This window comes from Neopsephotus bourkii, unplaced genomic scaffold, assembly GCF_033783945.1.
Source record: "Neopsephotus bourkii isolate Nb327-2 ecotype Australia unplaced genomic scaffold, CSIRO-AGI_Nbou_v1 NB_1630, whole genome shotgun sequence".
NCBI lineage: Eukaryota > Metazoa > Chordata > Aves > Psittaciformes > Psittacidae > Neopsephotus > Neopsephotus bourkii.
Genome location: NW_026902105.1, coordinates 9,900,862 through 9,928,308, shown reverse-complemented (window position 1 = coordinate 9,928,308; position 27,447 = coordinate 9,900,862). Strand labels below are relative to the sequence as shown.

General features: G+C 43.9%; 1 protein-coding gene across 4 annotated transcripts in view; it reads left to right on the top strand.

Moving 5' to 3' along the window:
• Positions 1-12,709: 12,709 nt before the first annotated feature.
• ENPP2 (ectonucleotide pyrophosphatase/phosphodiesterase 2) overlaps positions 12,710-27,447 on the top strand; it is a 69,208-nt gene continuing 54,470 nt past the window's right edge. For 2 of the 4 annotated variants that reach the window (XM_061373445.1, XM_061373444.1), the window contains exon 1: positions 27,173-27,306. In XM_061373445.1, the coding sequence (XP_061229429.1) occupies positions 27,256-27,306 (51 nt within the window). In that variant the 5' untranslated portion in view covers positions 27,173-27,255. Of the gene's footprint in view, positions 12,974-27,172 lie in introns of those variants that run through there. The other 2 variants (XM_061373448.1, XM_061373446.1) reach the window with 2 other exon arrangements.

Genomic DNA, 27,447 nt, shown 5'->3' with positions numbered 1-27,447 from the left:
TCCCCAGGGATGGGAGGAGTTCCTTCAATGAAATATAAACAAAAAAAGTCAAGATTCAGTTGCTATTGGAGAAAGGCAATTAGCATTTTCATTGTGAATGCTGAAAGCCCATTACATGTTTTAACCCTCTTATTCTTATTTTCTGGGTGAGAAAATCGATTTGGCTTAAAACTCCCCAGAAAGGTCTGGCCAATCCTGTCACAGAAACACAGAATTTCTTAGTGTAATAGAGAGAGCATGAGATTGGGAGCCAGAAAGTGCCAGCATCTGGATTGCTTCCTCAAACATTCATTATAGATATGGGTTCACTCAGAGAACCTCTTGGTTTTGTCATGGAGTGTGAACTCAGCCATCCATCGTTGCACCTCCAGCTCAAAAGTGTTTTGATGGAAGTGCATTTTTGGTATGAAGTTTGTATCCAAACTGCTTTGTGGCACCATGCAGAGGGGAAGCTTTAGTATCAGGTAAAGGAAGGAATCCCTATTTCAAATGAATGGTCCAGCTGTGCGTTACTGCTGTGCCTGTTGCTAATGATGAGGCGTGTTTACTTACTTTCACCATGACTGTCCGGAAATCCCATGGCAAGGAGCGTCAGGACATTTGCCAAATCACTACTTCACCCATCAAGCTGATTGTTTCATGCTATTCAGTCTGGTTCACATTAAGGGTTTGCTCCATCGCTGCCTTTGCTCTTTTGGGTTATATTGATTACTTGTGGTGGGTTTTATAACAAACAGCCCTTTTTTGAGGGATTACTTCCCCCTCCTCTCACTGAGCCTGTGGTGTGTTAGTAAATACAGTACTAATCTCTTCTACTTCAGACACAACCTCTCTAAGGCAATTCATCCAAAGGAATCAAAAGCAAACTCTTTTGACTGGTTAGTTATCATTATAATGTCTTTTGCAAAGCAAATGAGAAAGAAACAGCCTACCTATAAAATGGAAAGAATGTAATAAAATTGAAAGGGGCTTAATTTCTTCTCCTGACAGGTATCTCATTTTTCCATACATTGAAACTGGTGTAAGAAAGAGCAGCCCCGCAAGCAGAGGGAGGCTGGTGCTGCTCGAGAGCCAACTGGCTGTGTGAAGGGAACATTTGGCAGCCTGGGGGTCTGGCTGGCTGGGATGCAATGCTGAGCCCCATCTTGCCAGCACAACCAGGAGGATGAAGCCTCTCCAGGGGGTTCCTGTGGAGTGCAAGAGGAGATTTGACTGATAAAGACAGGCCTAAAAGGCTGTCTCAGGTCTGCTGTCTGCAGTCCCTGTAAAGCTCTGCAGTGGACAGAGGGGGCCTTTCACAGCCTGGGCTTGGGAGCCTGGCATGCTCCCCAGCCTCTGATTTAACAATTTCGTCTTACTTCCAACCTTAGGTGAATGGCAAAAGCATAAGGGATCAGAGAGAGAAGACTGCTGCTTTGCAAGAGAGAGGCGACACCTTCTTGGAACCCTTTGCAAGCTGTATTGCTGCTCTTATTTGCACAGTTCCGCATTGATCCTGCTGGTTTTACCTATTGATAAAGAATGAGCTGAATTAATAGAGGGGTGAAAGTCTGCTGGAGAGTACATGCTTCACTAATGAGTTCTAGAAATGGAGTGCTTGTCTTATTTCTCCTGCTCATGTGGGGGTTTTTATACCTAACTTGGCTTTTTGTTGTGCTTTGAAAATTTCTGATTGTCTTGCAGGTAACTTGAGAAGGAAAAGAAATGGCACTGTGCTCTGTAGATCCTTTGAAAGGTAGGAAAGCACCTTGAAAAGCTGACTTTTAAAGTATATTTTGTACTTTACTTTGCAGTTCATATTGGTCTCCTGGAATATGTGTGAGGACTGAGAGTTCAGACAGCGAAATTCCACTTTGGTAGTAATTACATGTTTTCTGAAGATCCTATGAACACTTTGTAAAACATAAAGTACAGGTTCTGCACCAAGATCTTCATATGGTAAACATTATATGGCAGTGACTGTCAGTGAGCCAAGAGAAAGTGGAAGAAGGACAGATGGTGTCACCTGTTCATTTGGGTCAGGCTTCCCTGGGCTTCTTCTATTAAATGCTTCTTTCTCTTTGAAGTAATGAATTTATAAGTGGGATCATAAGAGTCATTTCAGGCTGAGCCTGGAGCTGTTTTTACCTTTTGAGCCCAAAGGGGTGATATCAGCACTGGTGCTATGAATAATGGACCAGAATATAGTTCCTGAACCTTAGAGACGGACCACACGAATCTAACCTGGGATCAGGCTGTGATGGAGAGAGAGCCTGTTTTGTTTTCTGAGTCAGCTCAACAGCTCTTCATTAATGGAGTCTGACATACACTTATTTCAACATTGTGATCCATAACATCAAACTCCAAATGGAACTGGAAACTGAGCTCAACCCAGCCTGGCAAGTTTCTTTGGTGGATGAATTGTATAAGCTCTTTTGGCTACGTGGATATGTTGCAGAAGAGGTTACAACAACTGAAACTGAAAATGCTCAAAGCCCTAATGAAAGGTTTGACATCTGAAATGTGGAGGAAGATTATGCTCTGGGCACATGCCAAAAGATGAGAGGGAGGAGCTGGCTTTGAGCTTTTGTTGGCTGAGAAGTAATAGCTGAGAGAAGAACTAAGCTTTGGTAACAGGAAACTGTATGGCTTAGGCCATCTTCAGGGACTCTTTGCTTTGCTGTCCCGGTTCCTGGCACGTATTTCATTAAATCACTGACAGCTGTCCAGGAACACAGCACCAAGAGACAAGAGATGGCATGTAAAGAAAATATGGGTGTTATGCTTTCACCTGCCCCAGTCCTCTTCTTTGGCACCCCCTCACAAGCCCATTGCCTCTCGTTCCAGCCTCATAGTCCTGTGCTGGAGATATGGTTTTTAAACCCTTTGTTTAGTAAAAGGTGGCTAAACAAGTCCACACAATCACCAGCTGAAATCAACTCTATAGGTCCTTGTCTCTGCTGGTGTGTCTGGGGCTCCAGTTGAAAACAAATTGTCAGAAGTAACATTGATGGTAAGAGATCCTGCAAGAACTGAAGCAAAACCTCAGGACATGCAAATAAACATCCACTTCTTGGTGTTCCCACACTTTTATTTGGTGCTGCTTGTGAGCAGCATGGTGCAGCTAAGAAATCTGATCTCATTCCTCAGGTCCTCCTTACTCCTCACCCTCCTAGGAAAAGATGCAGAGCCATTGATTTGCCTCCTTTGTTTAGGCCACTGTTCTGTAGTATTTCATCTCATCATACAACTAATTAAATATACAAGCACTTATTATAAATTACGACCGGGATTATATATCAGTGGGAAAATTCTGTTGCAGATAAGCCTCCAGATTTGCTGCTGTAAATCTTGACTGGCTCATTGACGCGTGTTTAAAGCACAGCTGTAAATCTCTTTGTGAGACGTAGTGAGGAAGGAAACACATGGGAGTTTTTCATGACAGCAGTCACAAGGAGAAGGCTCAGAGATGCTTGTTGCTGCCAATCCGACCCCATCAGTGTTGAAGCAATTAACAGATTCCCAGTTTTGTACCAAGGCTGGAAAGTGATAAAAAGAAAAAATCAAGATGCTTTTACCTTGATTCCTGTCACTGAGAAATGCAAATACTCATAAAAGCTGTCAGATGTTTTCTTTGGAGCTCAAGTCAAACATTGCAGAGTTTATTGTTCCCAACCCCCACTTTTGATCTGGAGCACGATGTAATCGAACTGTATCTTTAATGTAAAAGTAGGTGTATAGCTAATATACATTAGCTTTAAAATATGTTTAAGTGCTGCTGAAAATCTGTCCAGGTAAAAAAATTGCCGTTGCTTTTATGAAATCTACACCAAAGTATTTTCTTCTATTTCTGCATTGTGAAATGCAAACAAAAAGGTGCATGGAGATAAGCTGCAGGAAGGATATATGGAGCTGATGCTGTCTCCTTCCTAATTAGGGTATGATTCTAGAGACAGCTCATTCACTACTGCAGGATGCAGTGGTCTGTCCTCCCATCCTCCTCCCACTTACGGGGATTCCTGTGCGCCAGCGCAGAGGCTCACCTTGATGGGGCCAGTCAGCTTGCTAATAGCCAGAAACCAAATCCAGCCAAAAGTGTGTGTGTGTGTGTAAATGTGTTTGTATCTTCTGGGGACATAAATTATATCCTGTGGTGGCCAGAGTTAGTACAAGGAGGGGGCAAAGGTGCTGCCAGCCCCCAGACCTGCTGGGCTGCAGGTGAGACCCTGCTCTGGAAAACCAGAAGGGATGGAACCCTAAGGGAGTTTAAGCACTTGGTGGTGCTGAGCACTCAATGGTAGTTGGCAATTGGTGCCTCCATCACGTAAAGGACAAAGCTACAAGCTAGAGGCAGCTGGGATGCAGTGGATTTTGCAAGTGGATTTGGAAAAGAAAGCCAGCATGTTTGGGAACTACAAATGGGAGGCTGTTCCGTGCATGCAGTGCAGGGACACAGCTATATGAAAGGAGGCATTAATCAGGAGCACGGCTGCAGCACCGGTTCAGCAAAGCTGTTCAGTGCTTGCTTACATCCCTTCTATTTCATCAAAGCTTGAGCACTTCACTGAATAAAGACATATGGGACCAATAAAGCAGATTTAAGGAGATGGAGTCCAGGTGGCAAAAGGGTATAATGGGAAGTGACTTATGGGAAAATGTTGCATTCAGAACTCTTCTGTTGGTTTAGGTGACCCTGTAAATCCAGGTCCTGCTTTTAGTCAATAGGACTACTCATGAGAGCTAAATTGCTTATGTTGCAGGACTGAGCCTACTGAAAGGAAGACTTTTCAAGGAGGTCCAAAGAAATGTTGTAACTCCTGCTTATAGTGTTCTTTTTTTTTAGCACTAACCCAGTTGTGAACACAGCCGACCAATTCGCCATAATTTGTATATTTGTTTGTACAGAGGGGAGATCTGGATTTATTTTAAAGGACTATTTTGCCCCTGGTTTCCGTATCCTAACTTCTTCCCTCTCCACAAAAGAAGCTCAAACAAAACCCCCAAAACTTCCCTTCCCCCACTTAGCTGAAATCTTGAAAGCGAACCCTGCACAGTGTACCTTTCATATGCACATCGGTACCTTGCAGTGAAATGAGAAACAGCAGAAGAGCTTTGCAATAACCATGACAAGAGTGGGCAAGGAAAAAACAAACAGCCTTTAGTAAAATACTGCTTTGTTAGACCTTAATAACAGAAAAAGTCCCCCTAGAAATAAATCCTCAACATGATTCTCATATGAAAGAGAATCCTTCCACGTTGAAACCAAATGTTCAAAAGCTCTGTGCTTTGTTTTATTAATGCCCATAATTTATTCTTCTTAGAAAACATCCCTCGCAGGCTGCTAGAGCACTCAGTGTGGTGTACATCATAATAAAAACAACTTAGAAGGCAAAAACATTAGAACAAAAACAAAACTCTGAAAGCTTTAGTGAATAAAACCATGCAGGGGGGTCTGGAAAAAGGACACAGATGTTGTAAGGAATCAAAAGCAGAAGATGATAAATTGCAAGCAGGAATATAAACCAAGCTTTGGAAACAAACTGGAGTTCTTTTAGAAGTCTCAAACAGTTATATGTAAAATTCAAGTCAAACATCATTTGTGCAGCCCAAAACCCTTCACTGCACAGTGGCTTCTCTCTGCAGCGTCCAAACCAAAATAGGCCAGTTTGCTCTCAGTTTTTTCTCCAGAATTGAGTGCATTTTGATGCAGGGACAGCTGTGATTGTCACTACCTGCTCAGTCTAGTACTTAGAAGACCCTAATCCACACTGTAGTTGGGCTCATAGCTTCCTTTCAGAATGGATTTTCTGTGGGTTTCACTTGAAATTCAGGGATGAGTTTACTCACTTGAAATAGCTTTTATACCCCAATTGTAGGCAACAAGAAATAAGAATTTAGGTTTTTTTTTCTTCCAAAAATAAACCTATTTCCCTGGCCCTCAAAAGATTGAAATGTTTAAGTTCTTTCCAGGAAGATGGAAATCCAGGCACTATAGTGATGGAGGCCAACCTGCTGGTCTTGGATTACAAATGGTGCATGAATAATCAAGCCAAGCCACGGCTGTTGGACCAACAGGTTCGTGCTGGCACAGCAATTGGTGGGTGGTCAGAATTCCTCACTGTGCTTCAAAGGCTCCTCTTATTGCATGACCTGCAAGTCCATCTGTGTGTCCAACACCTTGGAGGTTATCGCTCCTTCCTCTGTAAGCCTTCTCTGGAGTTTCTTGACTTTTCAGTTCTCTAGGGTATGTTGGCTGTGCTCGTGGCTGTGTGGCTACTCTCACATATGGATTGGTGTTATCATCTGATGCATCGCTCCTTGGTGGAAAGGGGATAATTTGTGGGGATTGTGTAAATTTCATATTGCATCATTGTTAAAAGAAAAATAATAATAAAATCTACATATCCCTTACTCCTAGTGAAATATCTCTTTTCAAGTCTTACCAAACCAGGTTTCAAAGCTAGATTTTCTGCAGCAGATAAGATTAGCACTGAAATTCCTAGTGCTCTCTAGTTAAAATTTGCAAGTTACTGTTTCGCTGTTTCATTTAAGAAATCTGTACATCTTGTTCAGAATGTAGAACTTGACATAGCTTGTACATACTGACCAACACTAGGAACTTCAGAATGAGGTGGAAATGTATCTGTGTTAGAGATGTTGTTTGAGAATTGGCCTTGGACAAGAAAACCAGTGCGGGAAAGAGAAGGATAGGAGGTGTAGAAAGCAATGTTTTAGTGAAATGAAAAGTAGATAAAGAAGCTGTGATGTCAGCCCTCAAGCCAAGGAGCAGGATCTTGCCTGATGCTGGTAATTCTCTGCTCCCCCCTGTGGCCCCTTTCTGGTCTTGTTCAGCATCTGGAGTGCCCTGCATGATGGCCCAAGTAATAAAGTTTTAAGCTATCTCCAAGCCAAGTGCAAGGTCCTACACCTGGGTCTGAACAATCCCAGGCACAGCTACAGGCTGGGCAGAGAAGAGAGTCAGAGCAGCCCTGCGGAGAAGGACTTGGGGGTGTTGGTTGATGAAAAGATGAACATGAGCCGGCTTCAGTGTGCACTTGCAGCCCAGAAAGCCAACCGTATCCTGGGCTGCATCAAAAGGAGCGTGACCAGCAGGTCAAAGGAGGTGATCCTGCCCCTCTACTCTGCTCTTGTGAGACCTCACTTGGAGTATTGTGTACAGTTTTGGTGTCCTCAACATAAAAAGGACATGGATCTGTTGGAGCAATTCCAGAGGAGGGCCACGAGGATGATCAGGGGACTGGAGCAGCTCCTGTATAAAGATAGGCTGAGAAAGTTGGGGCTGTTCAGCCTGGAGAAGGCTGCGTGGAGACCTCATAGCAGCCTTCCAGTATCTGAAGGGGGCCTATAGGGGTGCTGGGGATGGACTCTTCATTAGGGAATGTAGTGATAGGACAAGGGGTAATGGGTTAAAACTTAAACAGGGGAAGTTTAGATTGGATATAAGGAGGAAATTCTTTACTGTAAGTGGTGGTGAGGCACTGGAATGGGTTGCCCAGGAAGGTTGTGAATGCTCCATCCCTGGCAGTGTTCAAGGCCAGGTTGGACAGAGCCTTGGGTGGCATGGTTTAGTGTGAGGTGTCCCTGCCCATGGTAGGGGGCTGGAACTTGATGATCTTAAGGTCCTTTCCAACCCTAATCATTCCATGATTCTATGATTCTATTTCAGCATGTTCACACTCTCTCAGAGGAAACATTCAGCCCGTGCAGAGCCTTTTCATGCTGGTCAGGGGGAATTGAGCCTTATGATCTTTACAATTCTTCATACATCCAAGCTTTTTCTTCCTGCACAAGTTCATTCACAGCTACAGTTTATGCCCATTTCTCTTCTACCCCAAGCTCCCCATAGCAGATATCCTCAAAGAGTTGTCTCTTGATGGTGTAGGTTTGTAGAGCTGTGCTATTTTATAGCTGCTTGTAGCCTCATGTACTGTGGTAATCAGTGCTCAGGAGGGGAGGATTAATCTTTTGGCAGGACCTCTGGAAGCTCTGGGCCTGATGAGTTTTCAAAGTGAAGATACATTTTGGTGTAAACTGAGGATAAAGGATACTGTAACATCCTCACTGGTAGGCAATGTCTAGTGGAAATGAGACCACATTTCATGACAAAAAGTTGTTGAGAAGAAACTTCTTCTCAGTGAGGGTGACGGAACACTGGAACAGGCTGCCCAGGGAGGTTGTGGAATCTCCTTCTTTGGAGAAATTCAAAACCCGCCTGGACACGTTCCTGTGTAACCTTATCTAGGTGTTCCTGCTCCGGCAGGGGGATTGGACTAGATGATCTTTTGAGGTCCCTTCCAATCTCTGACATACTGTGATACTGTGATACTGTGAAGTGGCAAACCTTTGGAGTTGGAGCAAAGCTGTTATCCAGATGTAATTCTGTAAACTAAGGGTTAAGAAAAATAAAACATGCCAAAGCAAACCAGAGATACAAGACCACATCACCCATCAGATTGCAGAAAGGGTAACTCCAACCATGCCTAGAAGGTAGCCGGACAAAGTATGCTTTTTCCATTAGCTCAGCTCATGCAATTACGCTTGTAGAGAATTACATATTTCTGCACAGTTCTGACCACAGAAGCCATTTCTTCATGCTCAGACCTGTTTGCAGGAGGTGAAACTGAGCTGGGACATTGGAGCTGCAGAGAAACTCTTAATGAAGCAAAACCGCATGAGGTTGTACTTTGCAGGGGGTGGATGGCTGGATTAGGCGGCATATTAAGTAATCCCTCGGGATATTTTTGAACTGTAATTCATGCTCAATCCTCAAATATGGAACAGATTAACAGGAGGAGGGGTTGTAGATTTCTTGTAAATCACAATCTTCTTTTATTCATGACTATCTACAGTGATTTTTTTGAAGCGCTCTTTCTTACCGTTGATTTTGGTGCCATTCTACCCAAGGTATATTTAAATTCCAGGATGATTTTCTGATGAGTTTATTTACAACAATACTGTTTAAAGCTGAATGCAGAAAATGCAGCAATTAAAAGGAATAATGTTCAAAAGGTCTTTATTCTAGCAGGCTGGGGCCGCTGTAAACAAAGCTTTTAAAAACAAGATCTTAATGTTAGCTCTGGAAATCCATATGTAGGTGCTAAGTGTGTGGCCTGATTTAAGTCTATAGCCACCCCCTCTGACTGCGCAAGATCAAGAGACGTTCAGATTTCTGATTCTGATGAGGAAAACAGTTGTTTTAAAGCTGAGCCTACCTAATCTTTTCTCCTGCATAGGGTCAGTCTCACCCACTATCATCTCCTTACATTCTGAATATTGAAAAACAAAGACTACTTTTTATTGTTTTCATTAATCCTCCAGTACAGCCTGGTCCGGGCTACAGATGAAAGTGTGGAACTCTGCCCCTCTGCAAGTATTTTCCTTTTTCCAACTGCATTTGTTGTGAAATCAGGTTCCTGAATACTAATTTCTGAACCTAGTGTATCTGGAAACATGTAGGTTTGGTTTCCATTTGACTGGATGCTCTGCAAGATCAAAATAGGACTTTGATTTTTAGTTCCTCATCCAGGACTTGCAATCCATGGTCTGTCCAGCTGAGCTGTCCCTTCAAGTGCGAGGTAGCTACCTGCTACACCTGGAGATTTCCTAAATGCAGCAGCTATATTGCTGTACATGTCCAGCTCTGCTCTGCACACCTCACCACCCTCACAGTAAAGAACTTCTTCCTTATATCCAGCCTGAACTTCCCCTGTTTAAGTTTTAACCCATTACCCCTTGTCCTATCACTACAGTCCCTAATGAAGAGTCCCTCCCCAGCATCCCTATATTCCCCCTTCAGATACTGGAAGGCTGCTATGATGTCTCCACGCAGCCTTCTCTTCTCCAGGCTAAACAGCCCCAACTTTCTCAGCCTGTCTTCATACAGGAGGTGCTCCAGTCCCCTGATCATCCTCGTGGCCCTCCTCTGGACCTGTTCCAACAGATCCATGTCCTTTTTATGTTGAGGACACCAGAACTGCTCAGAATACTCCAGGTGAGGTCTCACAAGAGCAGAGTAGAAGTGGAGAATCGCCCCTTTTGACATGCTTGTCACACTCCTTTTGATGCAGCCCAGGATACATATAAGAAGGATATGTTTATGGGTTAAAATCCACTCCTAAAGCCTCTCCTGTGTCTTTGGGGCCTTAAGGGTGGTCACTGGCTTCCACTTGCACCATTGTGTGCTTCTTTGACCTTGCCCTGCCTGGGGCTGCTGCCCCTGCTTGAACTGTGCTTGCTGGTGTGCATTAATTCTGACAAAGCATTATCCAAAGCAATACTCACTGCTCCCCATGACATCTAGAGACAGCAGCGTCTGTTTTGCTAAATAGCCTGAATTTGTTTATACAGAATGAGAGATGACTAAGATTTATTTTAACTGAGCATGACTCAAAGGAGTTGATAGCCTTATGAGCAAGAATGCTGTGGTGTTAAATGGGGGTAAGGATCTGCCAAAATATTTTTAGACTATATTGGGAAATACTAAATCATGGTAGTTCCTGTGAGCCATGCTGCAACGAGGCCAAGCGGGGAAGCTTGTGCTTGTCTCCGAATACAGGTAGCGTATAATGCTCTGTAAACATGCCCTTATCCAGCAGAACATTTGTAGCAATGAGTTTCAACCCCTCTGCTGTAGAAGAATGTATTTCTGGGGCAACAAATAATTAGAAATTATAAAAGGAAATTAAGAAAAAAAATGATAAAAAATTAGATTGAAGTTAGATGGGGATCAAAGGATAGCAGATTGCTAACAGCCTGGCAGGCTGCACATTAGCTGCTAAGGGAAGTGAGAAGCATCTTCTTTTAAATGGAATTCAAACAAGTACCAGGGAGCACAATGCTGAGAACAGCCTGTTATGAGGTGGGAGATCTGTGAATTTGCTAATTTGTTTCTTCTTTGGTGCTTTTTTCCTCCCTTAAGACGCTCAGATATTTTGCTTCTAGATACTGCAAAATATGTACTTCTTAAACTGCTTGCATTTAATACTTCTGTATCTCTCACTGAATTTGTATCTAAAATTATTTGATGAGACCTGCAAAAATACTGACATTGTATTCTAAGATTTCTAAATCAGACAGTTGAAATCTGCCTGCTTCCATGGCCTCTGTGCATTATCAGGTACTCTGTGCTGTCCTTCCAGCAGCAGCCCGATTTCATTTACAAAGCAGGACCTCTTCAGCAGATCCTCAAAGCTTTGATTTTGTCCTGTTTTTAAATATTCCTTCTCTTGAAGGACTGATGGTGAGGGAAGGGGCTGTAGGGAGCAGAAAGGATGGATGGGGAGTCTGTTGGGAGATTTCAGTGAGGTTTGATTTTGTCTGGGGGCCTAGATTAATTTAAGGAGAAGGGATCCACTTCTCCAGCATGCACAAACCACATGCTTTTAACAGGAGTGATGCGAGCTCTGCGTGCAGCTGTGCTATTGCAGGGTGTGTGTGATGTACAGACAGACATGACCCTACTCCTGGATCCCATTGTGACTGTGAGCACCTTTTAAAACTCTTTTCCCTTGAAATAAACCCACAGAGTGACCCATGGTCTGTAAGGGGCTCAAAGACACTCGAAGATGATCTTCAGAGAGATCAACCATTAAGTGTGAAGAAGTTGCACAGCATGCTGAACATACACAAAGATCCCTAAAAGATTTATAACTTGACCAAATTTGGCTGGAATTAGGTAGGGATGGATGCACGTATTCACTTAACAAAGGCCATTCTTCCCTGGTTCCCAAAGTCCAACCTGTTTCTCTAGGGTATGTAAGCCTTAGATCTGTTTAGGGGAAGGACAGATAAGTTTCTTTAACATTAGAATAACAAAGTACACATCCTTCCTTTTAGTCTGAAAAATGTTGTGTATTTTACCTTAAATTAAAAATAGATTAAAAAATGTGACTCTTTCCAGCACAAAAATGTCAGTGTGAATGTTAGTCTGTCAGAGCAATAAACAGCAAAAATTGAGGTCTTACAAAGGAAAGTTTGGCTAATCTTGAAGATACACCCTGCTATTGCCCTTCCCTACAACCTAACACAGAATTGCTCTAAGGGACCTTTCACCCACCACAGCTGCAGCGTTCACTGCCATATCCCAGTGTAAAGATGATAAACTCCATCTTCACCCCCCCACCTCCAGCCTGGCTATGGCAATACTTGGGTTCCATGTGTGCTGTGTATTGACAGCTTCTATTTTATATCTAGTTGAGTAAGAAACCTTCAAATATGTAAAAATCAGTTGCAATAAAGAGATTTGTAATCAACAATTAAATCACTCCAATCCATTAAAAATTGAAAGGCTCTGCTGTTCTTATCTGAATATGCAAATGTGAAAGTATATGCGCTCTAGCAAAGGTGGCCTGAGCTTGGAAGTGGCTCAAAAGATGGCTCAGGATATGGGATTGGAAGTTAGGGTACTCTGGTTTTGTAATTAAATTCCTAAAAGCAGCTAAAAGCACTCTAGTTAGTAGATGCTGGTGAAGCACTTTGAAAAGTGAAGATACTAATCCTATCCATTACTGAATAGCTGTATTAAGTGGTCAGAAAAAGCTCAGCACCACCTTGTTATCTGCACATGACCTGTCCTGAGGCATCTGTGGTGAAAAGTGAAAAAGGAAAGTAAAAAAGGGACAGATTAAGCAAGTGCCTCAGATTGTTGCATTTGAAAGCAGAGCTTCAGGACAGGGACGCTTTCCATAGAGTCATTTCAGGCAAAGGTCACATGCGTGCATATCAAATCATTCCTGAAAGCAGCGCCTTTGTCCCGCAGCTATCTCCCAATGGAGCCATTGTCCCACAAGGCAGCTGGCACCCTGACTTCAGCCGTGCTGTGCTGGGAACCCAGGCCCAGGGTGGCCAGGGCCAAAGGCATCTTGCAACCTCCCCAGGCAAGCACATCCATCTGCAAGGAGCCATTGCCAGGCCAAGGAGAAGCGATGTTTCCATGTCAAGGTTCAGTCATGGAGAAAAAAGACCTGCTGGTACGGTAGGCACATCTTCCCTCCATTCCCACCCCTTGTGTTTTTCTGGCTCCTTAAAGTAGCCTTAAATAAATACAATTGCAAGCAAAGTCAGGTTATGAAATAGCGTGAATGTGTTTTTGCCAAGTGCAACTTGGATTGGGATTTGGCAAGTTAGAAATCCTTTCAGTGTGCATTCAGGGGTGATGTTAGAAGTGCTCTGATTCATAAGGAAAGTAGAAAGTGTTTGTAATGCACAAAGAAGAAAATGTGTTTTAAAAGCCATATTAGACCTCTTATAGATTGTTCTGATTTCTGAATATAGCTTCTCTCTTGGCCGTTTTCATCTAATCTGCCTTTCATTTATATTGTTAATTTATAGCAATGAATGTTAAAATTGGCATCTGGCACAGACAGAAGCAAAGTATCCTGTGTTTTGCTTGTATTTACCTCCTACAATATTAATATTATGCAAGTACATAATTGTGAGTTTGAAGCTCCCACATCTCTTGGCTTTTGATTGATACTAAAATTTACAGTGTCTGGAGCTTCCTGAGCACCTTTAAGGTGCTTAAGACTTAAAGGCAGCCTGTCTAAACAGGGCTCCCATTACAGGCACCTCTATCTAAGACTTTTTCTCCAGCGGAAATATATGGATTTCTTTAATCAGGGCAGTTACAGCTCAAGGATCTGTCATTTCTTCATAACTCCCTATGCCACAAATGTAAAGTGCTGACTAGAGAGGCAAGTTGATAGGAGTTAATAAAACTCCTGCATGCCTTGCAGTTCCCCTCTGGTTGGATTCATAATGGTTTTAATTACTCTGATTTTTAAGTATTAATCACTGGGTCCCTCTTTTGAGTCTCTTTTGCTTCTGATTTGCTTAGATTTTAATTGTGATTAACTTCTAATTACTACCGGTCTATGCAAGTTTCCTGTCAGCATCAGTGCTGTGTAGGCTGCTCTTATTGCCACCATGTCAGTGATGGAAATGCAGAACTCTGCAAGTCAAAGCAGGGGATTGATTTGTTTGATATAAAAAATCCCCACCAGGAAATCAGGCATTTCTGTTGCAAAGCAGGTTTGAAACACTGCATTACCTACGTGGTGTCAGGGCTCTGTCTACAGCTTACACAAGTGCTGCAGCCCTCCCCGCTGGATGTGTGGTGGGTGAAAGAACTTCTCATGAAGTCCAAGGCTATAAAAAGTTTTCTCCTAGGAGACTGGTCTCTATAGGATGTTAAGAAAACAAAACAGTGTTCCATTTGTGAAGCAATGTATATTCTGCAAAGCCTTGCCTGATTTCAGAGAATGTAATACAATGGTTAAACTATAAGCTTAAAGTGACTGCAGCAGGGAGGTTTCCAGTTATCCCTCAAGGACACCAGCTGAGTTAGAATGCCAGATAGCTAAAGATATGCTAGCATCATTCTTGAAAGCTATAGCTGTTACTAGCAGCACTTGCACAGCAGCCTTTACCAAAGGATGCCAAATATAATCCTTTGACATCAGTTCAACTGGAAGTGGAGGGAATGAGTATTTCTGAGAGGGGAATGAAAGGTGGTGGCATGAGGCTGCTCTGGGGCTAGCACCACCTTGTCTGAATTCCCATTGAATGTAAGTGCATTGAATGTTTATGGCCCCTCACCAAATTAACGGGTCATTTATGGAAATGTAGCAAAACCTGTTATTGCTGACACACCAGTAACACAGACTGTTTTCCTGTGCTTTCAAAGGTGGTAGCATCCTTGATCTGTGCTTCATCTTGCTGGACAGGGGTTTTTGAACCACTCACACCGGCCCAGTCCAGCTGGGATGCAGGCTCCCTTGGGCTCATCGCAGGATGAGATGATGACTATGTTTGCAGGGTGTCAGACCAAATGATCTCACAGACTTCCTTTGTCTCAAACCCCATGAAACTCTGTGTGCTCCTTGCATTTAGAGTAAAGGAGAAGGGATCGCTGTCACTTGGGTACACACAAAAAACTTGAATATATAAATAAATGCATATGGGCTCTATCAACATTTGAGAGCCATTTTGCTGTTGTGTACTGTTTAAATTCCATGTGAAAAATCCATGTGACTTCTCCGAATGGTTTCCACAGGGAATCTCTCCAGGTTTTACGCAGAGCCCTGTGCAAACCTAGGACAGGATCTGAACACTTCCCTCAGCACTTCGCAAACAGCATAACAAAGTAGGGAGGAGGAATATAGCCTAGGGACACCCCACCACACTCCCTGTGTTTTCAATGAGTTGACTCCAGCAGCTCAGCTCTGCAGAATTACTTCAAACTGCCGTATGTAAGTGCAAGTCCTTGAGGCAGGACCAGATTCTGGTGCAGCAGGATGCACCAGCACTTTGACAAATAGCAGGAAAAGAGGCAAAGACAATTGTCCCGATTTCTGAAACCAGGACAACAATGAAGTGAATTTCAAGGTAAAAGTTACTGTCTACAGAATATTTGCTCACCTGTTGCTATGTATTTCCCCTGGCAGGATAACCTTTTTAGTCATCTGTACATCCCTGGTGCTGTTGGTGAACGTGACAGCTTGAAAACCTTTTACCCAGCAATGACAGGAGAGCAGGGGGATGGCCAAGGGCTGGTGGGGGTTACTGGAGCAGGGACAGGATGGTGGTGAGGAACCTGTGTTGTGGCAGCAGCAGAGGGTCTGCAAGCATCAGCCCTGAGCTAAATTCAGTGTCAGGGCTGCCAAAGCTGGAGCAGAGAAACGCTGATTGCAACTGCAGGAACTGTAACATCATTGCTAGTGATTTGGCATGTCTGCATTGGCCTCAGATGTGAGATAGTGGGAATAGGCCACTGACAGCCCAGGCCTCATCTGTATCAGGATCAGTGAAGGACGTTGAGTGCAGTACTTAAATGCTTCATAAGCTGTATACAAGTAAAATAAGGCTTGGCTTAGACATCTTTGGAGAATGAAGAATGCGAGTTTGTGGCTGTGGTCTGGTACCTGCAGCAGGTGACACTGGAAGTGTGTGGCTCAGCCTAGGAGTGTTACAGCTTCCTCAGTCATTCTGGACATTCCTCAAAGGCTCTCTTTGTACCCTCAACAGGAATTTTGGCTGAGACAAAGCATCTGTGACTGAAAATACGGCAGCTATGAGGGGGTGAGGAGAAAATGTCCTGATGAAATAACACTTTGTAATAATTCCATTGCTATCACCTGTAAATGCTTGCTTTTGTTTCTTGCCATGCTGAGGCTGCCCAGCTAAGCTGGCAGTGAAGAAAAGAGGCAAATGGGCAAGGTCACCCCCCTGGGGTGGGACAGGGATGCTGCTATAAAATTAGGTGAAATTCCCTTGGAGACGATGGCCCTTCAGGATAAATGTAAGAAGATTTTAAATGCCTCTTTCATATCCAAAACAATAGGATTCCTCTCCCTGCTCAAGGAAACAGCATTTTTATGTACATTCTTTGTAAACGACAGGAGTATACCAAAGAATCCCTTGATGCCACAATCTAAGTCCTCTCTTAAAGGAAACAGCCTGAAGGGTTCCAGTCTCATCTGGCTGCTGAGTCCAAAAGGATTCATTACTCAGGTCATTTGTGCCTGACCACATAAAGTCAACTCACCTAAATCGACTTTAATTTTCTGACATCTCTTAACTTATATTGGACTTGTGTGGTAGAGTACAACTCAAACAGAACATTTGCAATAGAGCAGAGATCACAAGCATCGTTTCCTTCCCCCAAGCCCCTCAACAAGAAGGAACAACAAGGCAACAAGAAGGAAAGGTTCCATTTTGGAATCTCCAAACTTTTGTTCTCCTAATTCCTTTTTTCTCTGTTCACCCCCAACACTAAGATGTCTTTTTCTGCCTTTTTATTCCCTTGCCCAGCCAGCCCAGCATTCCCCACAGATGGCAGGAGATGGCTGTGACAGTCATGGGATACTGGGTGCCCTTCAGCTACTACTGTGCAGTCCTGGCAGTCGCTGCTGGCAGCGTCAGACCTGGATTATTTGCTGAAGCCACTGATTCTATGATTCTGTGTGCTCCTGCTCTGTCTCAGTGCAAAGTGAACCTGGTTCACCCCAAGAGTAGTGGTGCTCCTCCTCTGCTGAATTCAGCTGCCACCTGAAGATACTGCTGCTCCTTTCCTGTTTCCATAGAATCATACAGTAGTTGGGGTTGGAAAGGATTTTGAGATCATCAAGTTCCAACCCCCTGCTCCATTCTCACTTTCTTTTCTCAGTGTTGGGTTTTTTGTTTTGTTTGTCCTGTTATGTTTGGTTTGAGGTGATTAAATCATAGAGTTTCTCAGGACCAGCCTGCCCTCAGCACCAAGCTGGAGGTAGCTCACCTGAGCACTGAAGCTCCCATGGTCAGTATGGTGCAGAAGAGGGCTAGAAGAATCTGGGCTCGTCAACTCCTCACTCAGAAGGATGAAATGTTGAGTTTGCACACCTGAGCAGGGACAGCATGCACTAGAGGGCTTTCCTTTCACAGGCAAAACTATGGCTGGAAAAGGTGTCTCCACTCTGTTCACCAGAATGGTAGTTTGAAGTTGTTTTTATGCAGGTTAGATCAGATGCTGCCTTCAAAGGTGTTTGGTTGCAGCATCCTGGGAAAGGGGGCAGTGAAAGGACGCTAAATTAAATAGTCCCAGCTGCTTTGCAGGCTCTCTATGGATGCCCAGGGACATCTGCCTCTGCCCTGAGAAACTTCAACAAATACGATTTCAAGCTGACTGTAGGGTTGTCTGCTGTGAAAGAGATTTACTGGGTGGGGAGCCTTCTGTGATGGATGAGCAAAGCAGAACTGCTTTTGGTTTACAGCAGTCAGCAGCCATTAAGCTGAGGAAGCTGCTCTGTCTGAAAGCCTTGTATTGCAAGATGAAAAAAAAAAGATAAACCTTAAATAGCTTAGATTATTTGCTTTATAATAGTGAAGAAATCTACTGATATTTGAGCAGCCGGAGTCTCCCTAAAGCCTGCTTGTTTAATCCGTTAAAAAAATGACTCTTTATTCCTTTCCAAAGTTTTATGCTGAAAGGTGAAAAAAGTATTTACATAAAAAACCCTGATAATCCTTATGCAAATCCGTGCTAGCTCAGAGTTGCATATTTTTGATTTTTAGCACTTTCCTTCTTTTACTTTTTTTGTATATTGCATTCCTGCAGAGCTTGACATTTCTTCAGTTACACGTTATAATATGGGTTTAAAAGAAGTAATCCAGCAACAGACCGCATTGTTTTGTTGCTGACATGTTGCTTTTACTTTTCTCACCCGTAGCAAACAGGGAGTACTGTTCCAACAGGATGTTTTTCCCTTTGTACTTACATTTGTCATCTTTGCACTCGGCTGTAATCAGAAAAAAAAAGCTGGCGTTGGACTAAAGCGGCAGTGACACGGTTCAACTCAGGAAAATTTGTGATGCTTGGAAAGTGGCCCATCTGTCCGAAATGACCCCAAAAGTAACATGCAATTGTTTTACCCTTTTGTGCGTCGCCACTAAAACAGGCAGCAGCAGATGCCTGCTAGGAAATGGGGAGAGCTGAGCGTGGCACTGCTCCTCTGGGAGCAGCAGGGAGAGGGGGAAGAGCTTGTCTGTGCTCTGCCCTCCACCTCCCTGGCCATGGGATGCTGCTTATCTCCAGTACCCAGCTCAGGGTTCAGAAGCAGTGGCAGTTGGCAGCTCACTGTATCTCACAGGCGCGCTGCTTTCAGAGCTGAGGACCAGAGCAGGGAGCTCATCCAACTGCAGAACCTGAATTTTTTAACCTGTCTTGACTGTCACTGTGGCCCTAGGAATGGTTGGTTGGGTTGAGAGGGATGGAAGTGATGGCAAGAACTAGCCAGTCTGCCAGGACTGCTGTGAATACTTGATATCTGGATGCTAGTGCTGGTTTTATTTCTATTCTGAAGGAAAAGGGCAGAAAATCCAGTTATTTCCAAGTGAATCAAATACCTCCCCCCTCTAACAGCTGGAGGTAGCTTAAGCTTGTGTAAGTTAAATGTCTTTCAACTGTGACTAAATCAGTACCCCAGAAAAGGGGCTGTAGATGGAACTAAGTTTGTGACAGTGTTAGCTGTGTCTATGCATTTTTCTTTGAGCAACAGCCTGTACAGTTCCTATTGTATTCTCCTCCATATAAATGTTCATGAGTCCACTCAGTGAATCTGATCAGGCAGCTTTTAATAACTATTTTCCAGAGGCCATCTGCATCAGCTGTCCTAATTTCTTCAGGATTTCTTTTTAATGGAGGATTTCCTTCCCTTTCTGCTGGACTAATTGCATTTAGTGGTGCAGTCTTGCAGTCCTTATGCAAATAGCTCTGCACTTGAATCGGACTTGTGTTCATGTGAAATAGGTTCAAGACCCAGAAGGCTCTCAGCTTTTTTTTTTTTTTTGTCTTAACACTGCCATAGCCTGTTCTATGTCCATGCAGTCATTTACACTGCCAAAGAAAGCTTTCCTAGGTGCAGACACTTACAGGTCACTATAACAGCAGCCAGTTCTTCAGTCTTGAGATGCCTCTTTATGCATAGAAACAGAGGGAAAATGTGCCCATATGAAACCATGTCCCTGTTTGCTGTGGAGGAGCCCTCTGTTTCCAGCCTGACCACACTTCACTTTTTCCCCAGAAGAAGCATTGGTGCTCCAGACCGTGAATGTCCCCAGCCTCAGATGCAGGCAAGCTGAGAACAATATTCTTAGGGACATATCTCTTTAAACTGAAATCAAACCGGATTTTGCTATTTAGAAAATGTCAGTGGGTTGGGGTTTTTGTAGATTAACAAGAAGAAAACTATTGATTAAAATACTTCTTTCATGCTCCAAGGGCCAGAAACATTAAAAAAAAAAGGTATTTTAAACAAACAAATAGGAACTCTTGTTTCGCAAAGAAAACAAACTCAAAGTCAACAAACCAGCGCTAATTATATCCACATTTTACTTGTAGGGGTGAGATTAGCACTTGGAATTTTTTTAATCATATCCAAGCCTTGAGCTTGAAAAGTGTGCCAAAACAGAGCTTGGGCTGAGGGTAAAAGTGATTAAGCAGGAGAGGTATGTGACAGGGTTATTGAGGAAGTCCCCCCAAGAAGTTTTATATACCCAGGAGACTCAATAGTCTACTGAGAAAGGCTCAAACATGGTAAAGGATGTGCATACAAGTTACTCAGCGAAGCTAGGAATATAATTTGAATTCAGGGACTGTAGTGATAGGACAAGGGGTAATGGGTTAAAACTTACAGGGGGGGAGTTTAGATTGGATATAAGGAGGAAGTTCTTTACTGTGAGGGTGGTGAGGCACTGGAATGGGTTGCCCAAGGAAGTTGTAAATGCTCCATCCCTGGTGGTGTTCAAGGCCAAGTTGGACAGAGCCTTGGATGACATGGTTTAGTGTGAGGTGCCCTGCCCATGGCAGGAGGGTTGGAACTGGATGATCTTAAGGTTCTTTCCAACCCTATTCTATGATTCTAAGTATGATTCTATGATTCTAAGTCTAGAAAACCTGCTTTGTTGCATCTTTAAGTAGTTTCTTACTCATCTTTGATTTTGTTTGGGTTTAGTTGTTGGGTTTTTTTCTCTCTTCCAGCTTTAACTCATTGTTTCTAAAGGGCTAAGGTTTTTGTGGGGTGGAATAGGTTGTATCACTTGTAAAATTCAAATGAATTAACAGTGAATGTGTGTGGCACATGCGAGGTACCATGCGAGGCCCTTGAGACCTGAAGATTATTGTCAAGGGGTAGGTGGGGGATTTTCACACCACTGAAGCCTATAGTAAATCTGTTGATGAGCACCTGTGACACCTGTCACCATCTCAAGCAATCGAAAGCAAGGATGAGGATGTGAAGACATATTTAGCCTTGCATAGGCTGCATTAAAAACATATATGGGCTTTTTGGCTTCATGTTTCACCCATTCACCCACTCCATGCAGAACTGATTTTTCATTATGGAACAGTTTTTATTCTACATCATCTAGAATTTTTTTATATATGATTATCTTAAGAAATATAGTTCTGAGCTCAGTGCATTTTAATGAAGCACTTTTGCTGCTTCATAATAATAATATTGTCCAGAAACTGAAATGGGAAATATGTTTCTTTGAAGAAGAAGAAGGTATACATGTTGAACTAGTGTTAATACTGCTGCTGACATGTGCAGTTCACATGGAGAGGTATAATACCCTGCGCTGGAGTGGTTGTCTATCAGCTGTAGTACTGCTGGGAGGAGAAAGACGAGCATTCAGGCACATAGAGCTTTCTTCAGGTCACTGAAAACTTCATTATCAGGAGATAAAGACATCTGATAAAAGATGTGATCTCACTGATAAACCTTGCTCTGCTTGCGTGCAGGCACAAACGGTGATTGTATGTGTAGGGTGCACTTGAGCCGAGGCACCCCCAGGCTTCAGAGGCAGGTTCAGGAGCAGCAGTGCTATCACCAAATCCACACCCCTCATTTAGCCACTGAAACTGTTGCACCTGAGGTGGGGTGGGAGAGAATTTATTTCTCCATTGCGTTATGCTGTCCTTTTATTCACTAGGCTATGGGGTTTCAGGCCTCATCACAGTAAGTATACAAGGGTAAAGCAGAGACTGGGACTCAGGTACTCCCTTGTCTGGCGGTTCCTCTTCTCTCTCCAGGTAGGCAGAGCATGTAGGCTCTGTTTTGGGCAGGCACGCACCCAATACACCAAATAGACCTGTGTTTTGTGCAGAACATGGTTTACCAGCCGTCTTGGGAGGGTACTTACAGGAGAGGGAGGAAAGGAGGGATGTGACAAGGGTGAGGAAAGGAAGGATGCAACGTGCTTGGCTGGTTGTCCTCAGTGAGTTCTGTGAGCCCTGTGAGCCCTACGGGTGTTATGTAGGGTGCTCAGAAATGTTGATGGGCATAGAGGTGCCTGTGGCACTTTGTGCCTCGGGGGCTGGGCTGAAACAAACTGCAATGGTGAAGACTTTAATTTGTCTGTCACAGTCCCTGAGGGTCTGGCACCCCTTGATGGATCTTTCTGGCCAAGAAAGCTATCCTCAGCACACTCCTGTGCACCAGGCCTTATGGTTTGCATACCTTTCCCCTCAGGGTGGTGATGAGCAGACAGCTGGTGACTGTTCCTCAAGCCTCAGGGTGCTGACAGGTGGTGTGTTCAGGCTCCATGATGAGAAGGGTGTACTTTCATGAGCACAGCCTGGTTTGTGGGTGTTCCCAGTCTCACGGGGTAGCAGTGGCCGTGGTGGTGCAGTCAGTCCTGTGCCCCCTGCCAGGGGTAATTATAAAAGGTACAAAATGTAGCTTTTATGTTTGTAAGAACAAAAAATACTTGCAGAAGCTGCTGCAACTCTCACAACGTGTCCTGCAGCCCAAGGAAGGAACAGTCTGACCCTTGCCTATGCTAACAGCTTCCTTTCCTCTATACCCTGCTCATCCCTTAATGCATCCATGTGAACAGCTGTGTCCTCTCCTACTCTTTGTGATCAGGTCATAACTTTTTGCTCCCAAGCCATTTCCTATCTAGCATTTGCTGGAGTGTTTTGCCTGCATCAGGTAAAAAGGACTTCTCAATGACCCTGTTTTGGGGTCTTCAGTGCTGCTCTTACAAGCTGAGCAGATACAGTTCCTTTGTCATTCAGCAACTCTGGTGTGTATTTTCTTGCATACATGGGTTGTGAAATCATGTTTCTGGACTCCTCTATGTGGCTGTAGCCTGGATCCTGGGATGATCTCTGCTGAGAGACTGCGCATCCCAGATCATCACCCTCCTGCACTGAATCTTATCTGCCTTGCCTCTCTTTTTGTCAGCTTGGCTGGTTTTGCTGTCCTTGCACTCACACACTTGCCTTCACTTCCTTCTCTATCTTATTTATCAGTCACTGCATTAGCTGAGAGCCAAAGATATTTGGTTTTGAGCTATTGATATATGAAGTTTAAAAAACACAGATAAAAGTCCTTTATACACCAAAATGGCTCTTCTTGCTATGTTGTGCCTCTTTGGGTTTGCTAAAAAAACCCTCTGGATGTTTTCTGTCAGGTACTCACATCTTCCCATGTTCACTTTGGCTGCTGGAGGTTTATTTGTTTTCATAGAGCTTGTGTCTGGGGAAGCTTGTTGTCGGCACTGCTTGAATTTCTATGGCTTATCAGAAGGTTTTGCCCTCTGAATTGCTATTTCATGTACCCAACTGTTTTCCTTGTCCACAACTACATGTGGAAGCTGCCTTTGGTGGGGCGATGGTGGGTGGTGAGAGCTCTGGGTCACTTTGGAGAAGTCCTTCACCTTTCTGTCTTTCATGCTGCTGTCAGGCATACTGGAGGCTTTCACTCTGGTCCCCCAGTCACCTGATGTGGCTGCATCCAGCACCCAGTGCAATGCAGAAACAAGCAGCTGAAAAGGCTCATTTCTTTAGAGTCCACTCCTTCCCCAGCCTCTAATTCAGCCAATACACTTAATTTCTCTGCATTTTCTTGTCTTATTTAAAAAGAAATGATTAAGAAAAAGTAGTTTTAATCAGACTGTAAATATCGCCTCTCTTAGATTAACTATGTGGAAGAACCTTTGACATCATTTCCTATAGCATTCTCCTGAAGAAACTGGCTGCTCATGGCTTGACGGGTGTACTGTTCACTGGATAAAAAACTGCCTGTATGGCCAGGCCCAAAGAGTGGTGGTGAATGGAGTTAAACTGAGCTGGTGGCTGGTCAGAAGTGGTGATCCCCAGAGCTCAGTACTGGGGCCAGTTCTGTTTAATGTCTTTATCAATGGTCCGAACAACGGGATCAAGTGCACCTTCAATCAGTTTGCAGATGCCACCAAGTTGGGCAGGGGTGTTGATCTGCTGAAGGATAGAAAGGCTCTGCAGAGGGATCTGGACAGGCTGGATCTATGGGCTGAGGCCAATTCTATGAGGTTCAACAAGGCAAAGAGCTGGGCCCTGCACCTGGGCCACAACAGCCCTCTGCAACATGCCAGGCTTGGGGAAATGTGGCTGGAAAACTGCTGTGCAGAAAAAGACCTGGGGGTGCTGATTGGCAGAGCTGAACATGAGCAGCTTGTGGCCGGGCAGACGAGAAGGCCAACAGCATCCTGGATGTATCTGCACCAGTGTGGCAGCAGGGCCAGGGCAGTGATCATCCCCCTGTAGTGGGCACTGGTGAGGCTGCACCTTGAGTCCTGTGTTCAGTTCTGGGCCTCTCACTACAAGAGAGACACTGAGGTGCTGGAGCAGGACCACAGAAAGGCAGTGGAGCTGGTGAAGGTCTGGAGCACAAGTGTGATGGGGAATGGCTGAGGGGCCTGGGGGGGAGTTTAGTCTGGAGAAGGCTCAGGGAGAACCTTATCAGTCTCTAGAACTGCCTGAAAGGAGGATGGAGTGAGGTGGGGGTCGGTCTCTTTTCCCAAGTAACAAAGGATAGAATGAGATGAAACAGCCTCGGGTTGTGCCAGGGAAGGTTTACATGGGATAGTAGGAAAAAATTCTTCCCCAGAAGGGCTGTCAAGCATTGGAACAGGCTGCCCAGGGAATCACCATCCCTGGAGGTATTTAAAAGAGGTGTAGATGTGGTGCTCACGACACAGTTTAGTAGTGGACTTGGCAGTGTTATGTCAACTTTTGGATTCTATGATCTTAAAGGTATTTTCCAACCTAAACGATTCTAGGATTCTATGAATGCTTGGAACTGTGGAAGTGTTACAGGATGAACTTCTCATATAAAGTGTCACCTAGTGGTTGGTTGGAAGTTTTGCATCCCGAATTAAATACTAATCAGTATGATCATATGAGCCATAAAAGCCAAACACCAATTCTTATGCACAATGACTGATGAAGGCTATTTCATATTCTGTTGGTCTGGTTAAAATTCTTTTTTTAATGTGTTTCATTTCTGCCCTAAAACTTGCACTGAACTGCTGCATTCTTGGGCAGGGAATACATTATTTCAGCTGAAGTCTTTCCTATTCTGATGAGTAAAATAGCAATTAATTGCTTAAAAAGTTAATTGCCAGTGATCCCAGCAGTGAAATTTTGCCTGAACAAAATCATTAGGCTTTGTTTATTCTAATAGGTTCCTTGTGCATCTATGGGGTGGCTCCAGGCAGAACCCTTGTGACAGAAAGATGATTGTGCATCTGGGTATGCGGTCAGTTCAGAGCTACTGAAAAATGTGTCTTACATAACACATATGAAAAAGATTAGCAGTTTCAGAGTCAGCATCATCTATAGTTCTAAGGGATATTACAAAGGAAGTTAATTAATGTAATACACTTGCAACATGGGCCAGGAAACATAAAACAAGCTCCTCCACTTATGTAGAATTGTGCTGTTTAAGAGGTCCAGAGAGGTTACATGAATGGAAAAATGAAATATGTATTTTCACAACAGTAGAAGTCATCCATGCTGCTGTATTTTGGGGGTTTATTTCTTGCTTTAATTTTCTGGGTGGCCATTTTTAGCTTAGGTAGGAACTTCCTTTCAAAAGAATGGAGCACCTGTGTGTAAGGAAGATGTGCAGGAACAGCAAGAGCTCAGCACCTCTGAATGGACATATTGGCTTGGGCACTCAAAACTGGCCACCAGATGTGAAAATTCAACTGTGTTTTGCCTGGGTCACTCAGTGACCCGAGGGTCCCAGGACAGAGGAGAGCTTGGGGCTGCTGATTCCCATGTTTTGCCTGTGGAATCATGAATTCCATTAGCTATGTAGGCAATACCATTGAGTGATTTCATTTCTGACACTTTTGGTTTCCCTTCTGCTGTTGTCACACACTGCTGTACTTACCTAGTGTTTAGGTGTGAAGTTGTTTAACCATAGGATGTACCAGAGGCTAGCAGAGAAGAGTTTTATCAGAACAACTAGTAAAAACTTTGGTGATTACTTTTCTCTAGACCTCTATCCACATATCTTTTTACTAGAAAAATATTGCCTATTGCAACCTATTTAATTCCCAACCCAGCTAGTGATGAAGTGACCATTAGATGACGGATCTTGGCTTCACAGCCCCGGTCTATGCAAGGTAGAGGAGCATCATGTTCTTCTGTAGCTAAGGTGTATGTCTTTCCAGGCTAATTACATTTACCTGAGCCTTACAGTGCAAAGGTGCAGCTGCACAATGGAGGCAGTTGAGTTAGAAACTACATGAAAAAGGGTCAGCTCTCAGCAAGGGCTGGTGGGCTGGTAAGATGTTGGTAGGAAGATGGGGGCTTTTTATCCTCTGCTCTGTAAAGCTACACAGTGAGGAAGGAGGGTTATTGCAGCAGGTAAAAGGTGCCTCTAAACAAATCTCAAAGTTACATGTGTTTAATATTGCAAGATAGTTTAAAGAAGACAAAACTGTGTTTCTCTTCATTCCAGTATAGAATATGGGACAGGTCCCAAGGGAAGCTCAGACCATAGAATCATAAGATCATAGAGTCATAGAAAGGTTTGGGCTGAAAGGGACGTCAAAGGTCATCTAGTTCCAAATCCCCTCTGCCATGAGTGGGATACTTTCCGCTGGACCTTCTGAGGGCTTACGAGTCTAGACTCTGTCCCTTTAAATGTGATTGTTAGTAAACACTTAAATGAAAGAAACTTTCATCAGAGAAAAAAGTGCCAAACTACACTGGTAAGCAATTTGCCTTGGCAAATAATACATAAGTCACTGATCTGAACCCTAATTTTGCTCAGTGTTATTATTTGCTTTGTAAATAGAAGTGTTATCCAAACAGCCAAGCTTTCTGTTGTTGATGAAAATGGTAAAATGTGGAGCAGAAGGAACATGTAACTTCCCTTCCTTTCTGGAAGTCTGTGGTTTCCAGCTATTCTGATAAAGTTGCTTGTGCTTTCATCAATCCAAGCCTTGCACTGCCACAGAAGCACGGGAGAACAGCATTGAAAAATACATCCCTGCTCTGAAGGTGTCCCCTGTTTGGGGGAAACTTTGCTCTGCAGCACAGTTGGAAACTTCAGGAGCACCCATGGAGAATTAAACTGGTGCCCAAGCTCCCTAAACCCACAGGGAGCACTGATCCCACCACACTGCAACACTGGGTGACATTTGAGGGTGGCACCAGGGTATTTTAAGTTCTCAGCTCTGAGTGAGCTTCTCCCCCTCCACTTTTTCTTCTCTGAGCCAGATGGAGATGCATTTGGTTTCTCTTTTAGACATGTTACTTTTGCGAGGAGAATAAAATAAGCAGGAACAGCTCTTGGCCGCAGCAACACAAGACAGCCCTGCTTTGCCAGAGGAAACCACATAAAAGCGTGTGTGTGTGTGCGTGTGTGTGTGTTTGGGGGAGGGCGCAGTGAGGGATGATGCCTGGAGCTTCTCGCACTCGGAGCTGCGATTTGTGAGTGAAACATGATGAAATCACCCCCTGGACAAATCACACAAGCCTGTCAACCTCACCAGGTGGGATTACTTGTAGCTAATAGCCCCAACTCCCCGAGCAAACAGAGCTCTGCGCTCCCCGTAAGGAAAAGGCGAGGGTGCGCGCAGGCTCTTCAAGCAGGCTCTGGCATGGCTGGGGAGGGCTGCGTCCGCCCGCGCCAG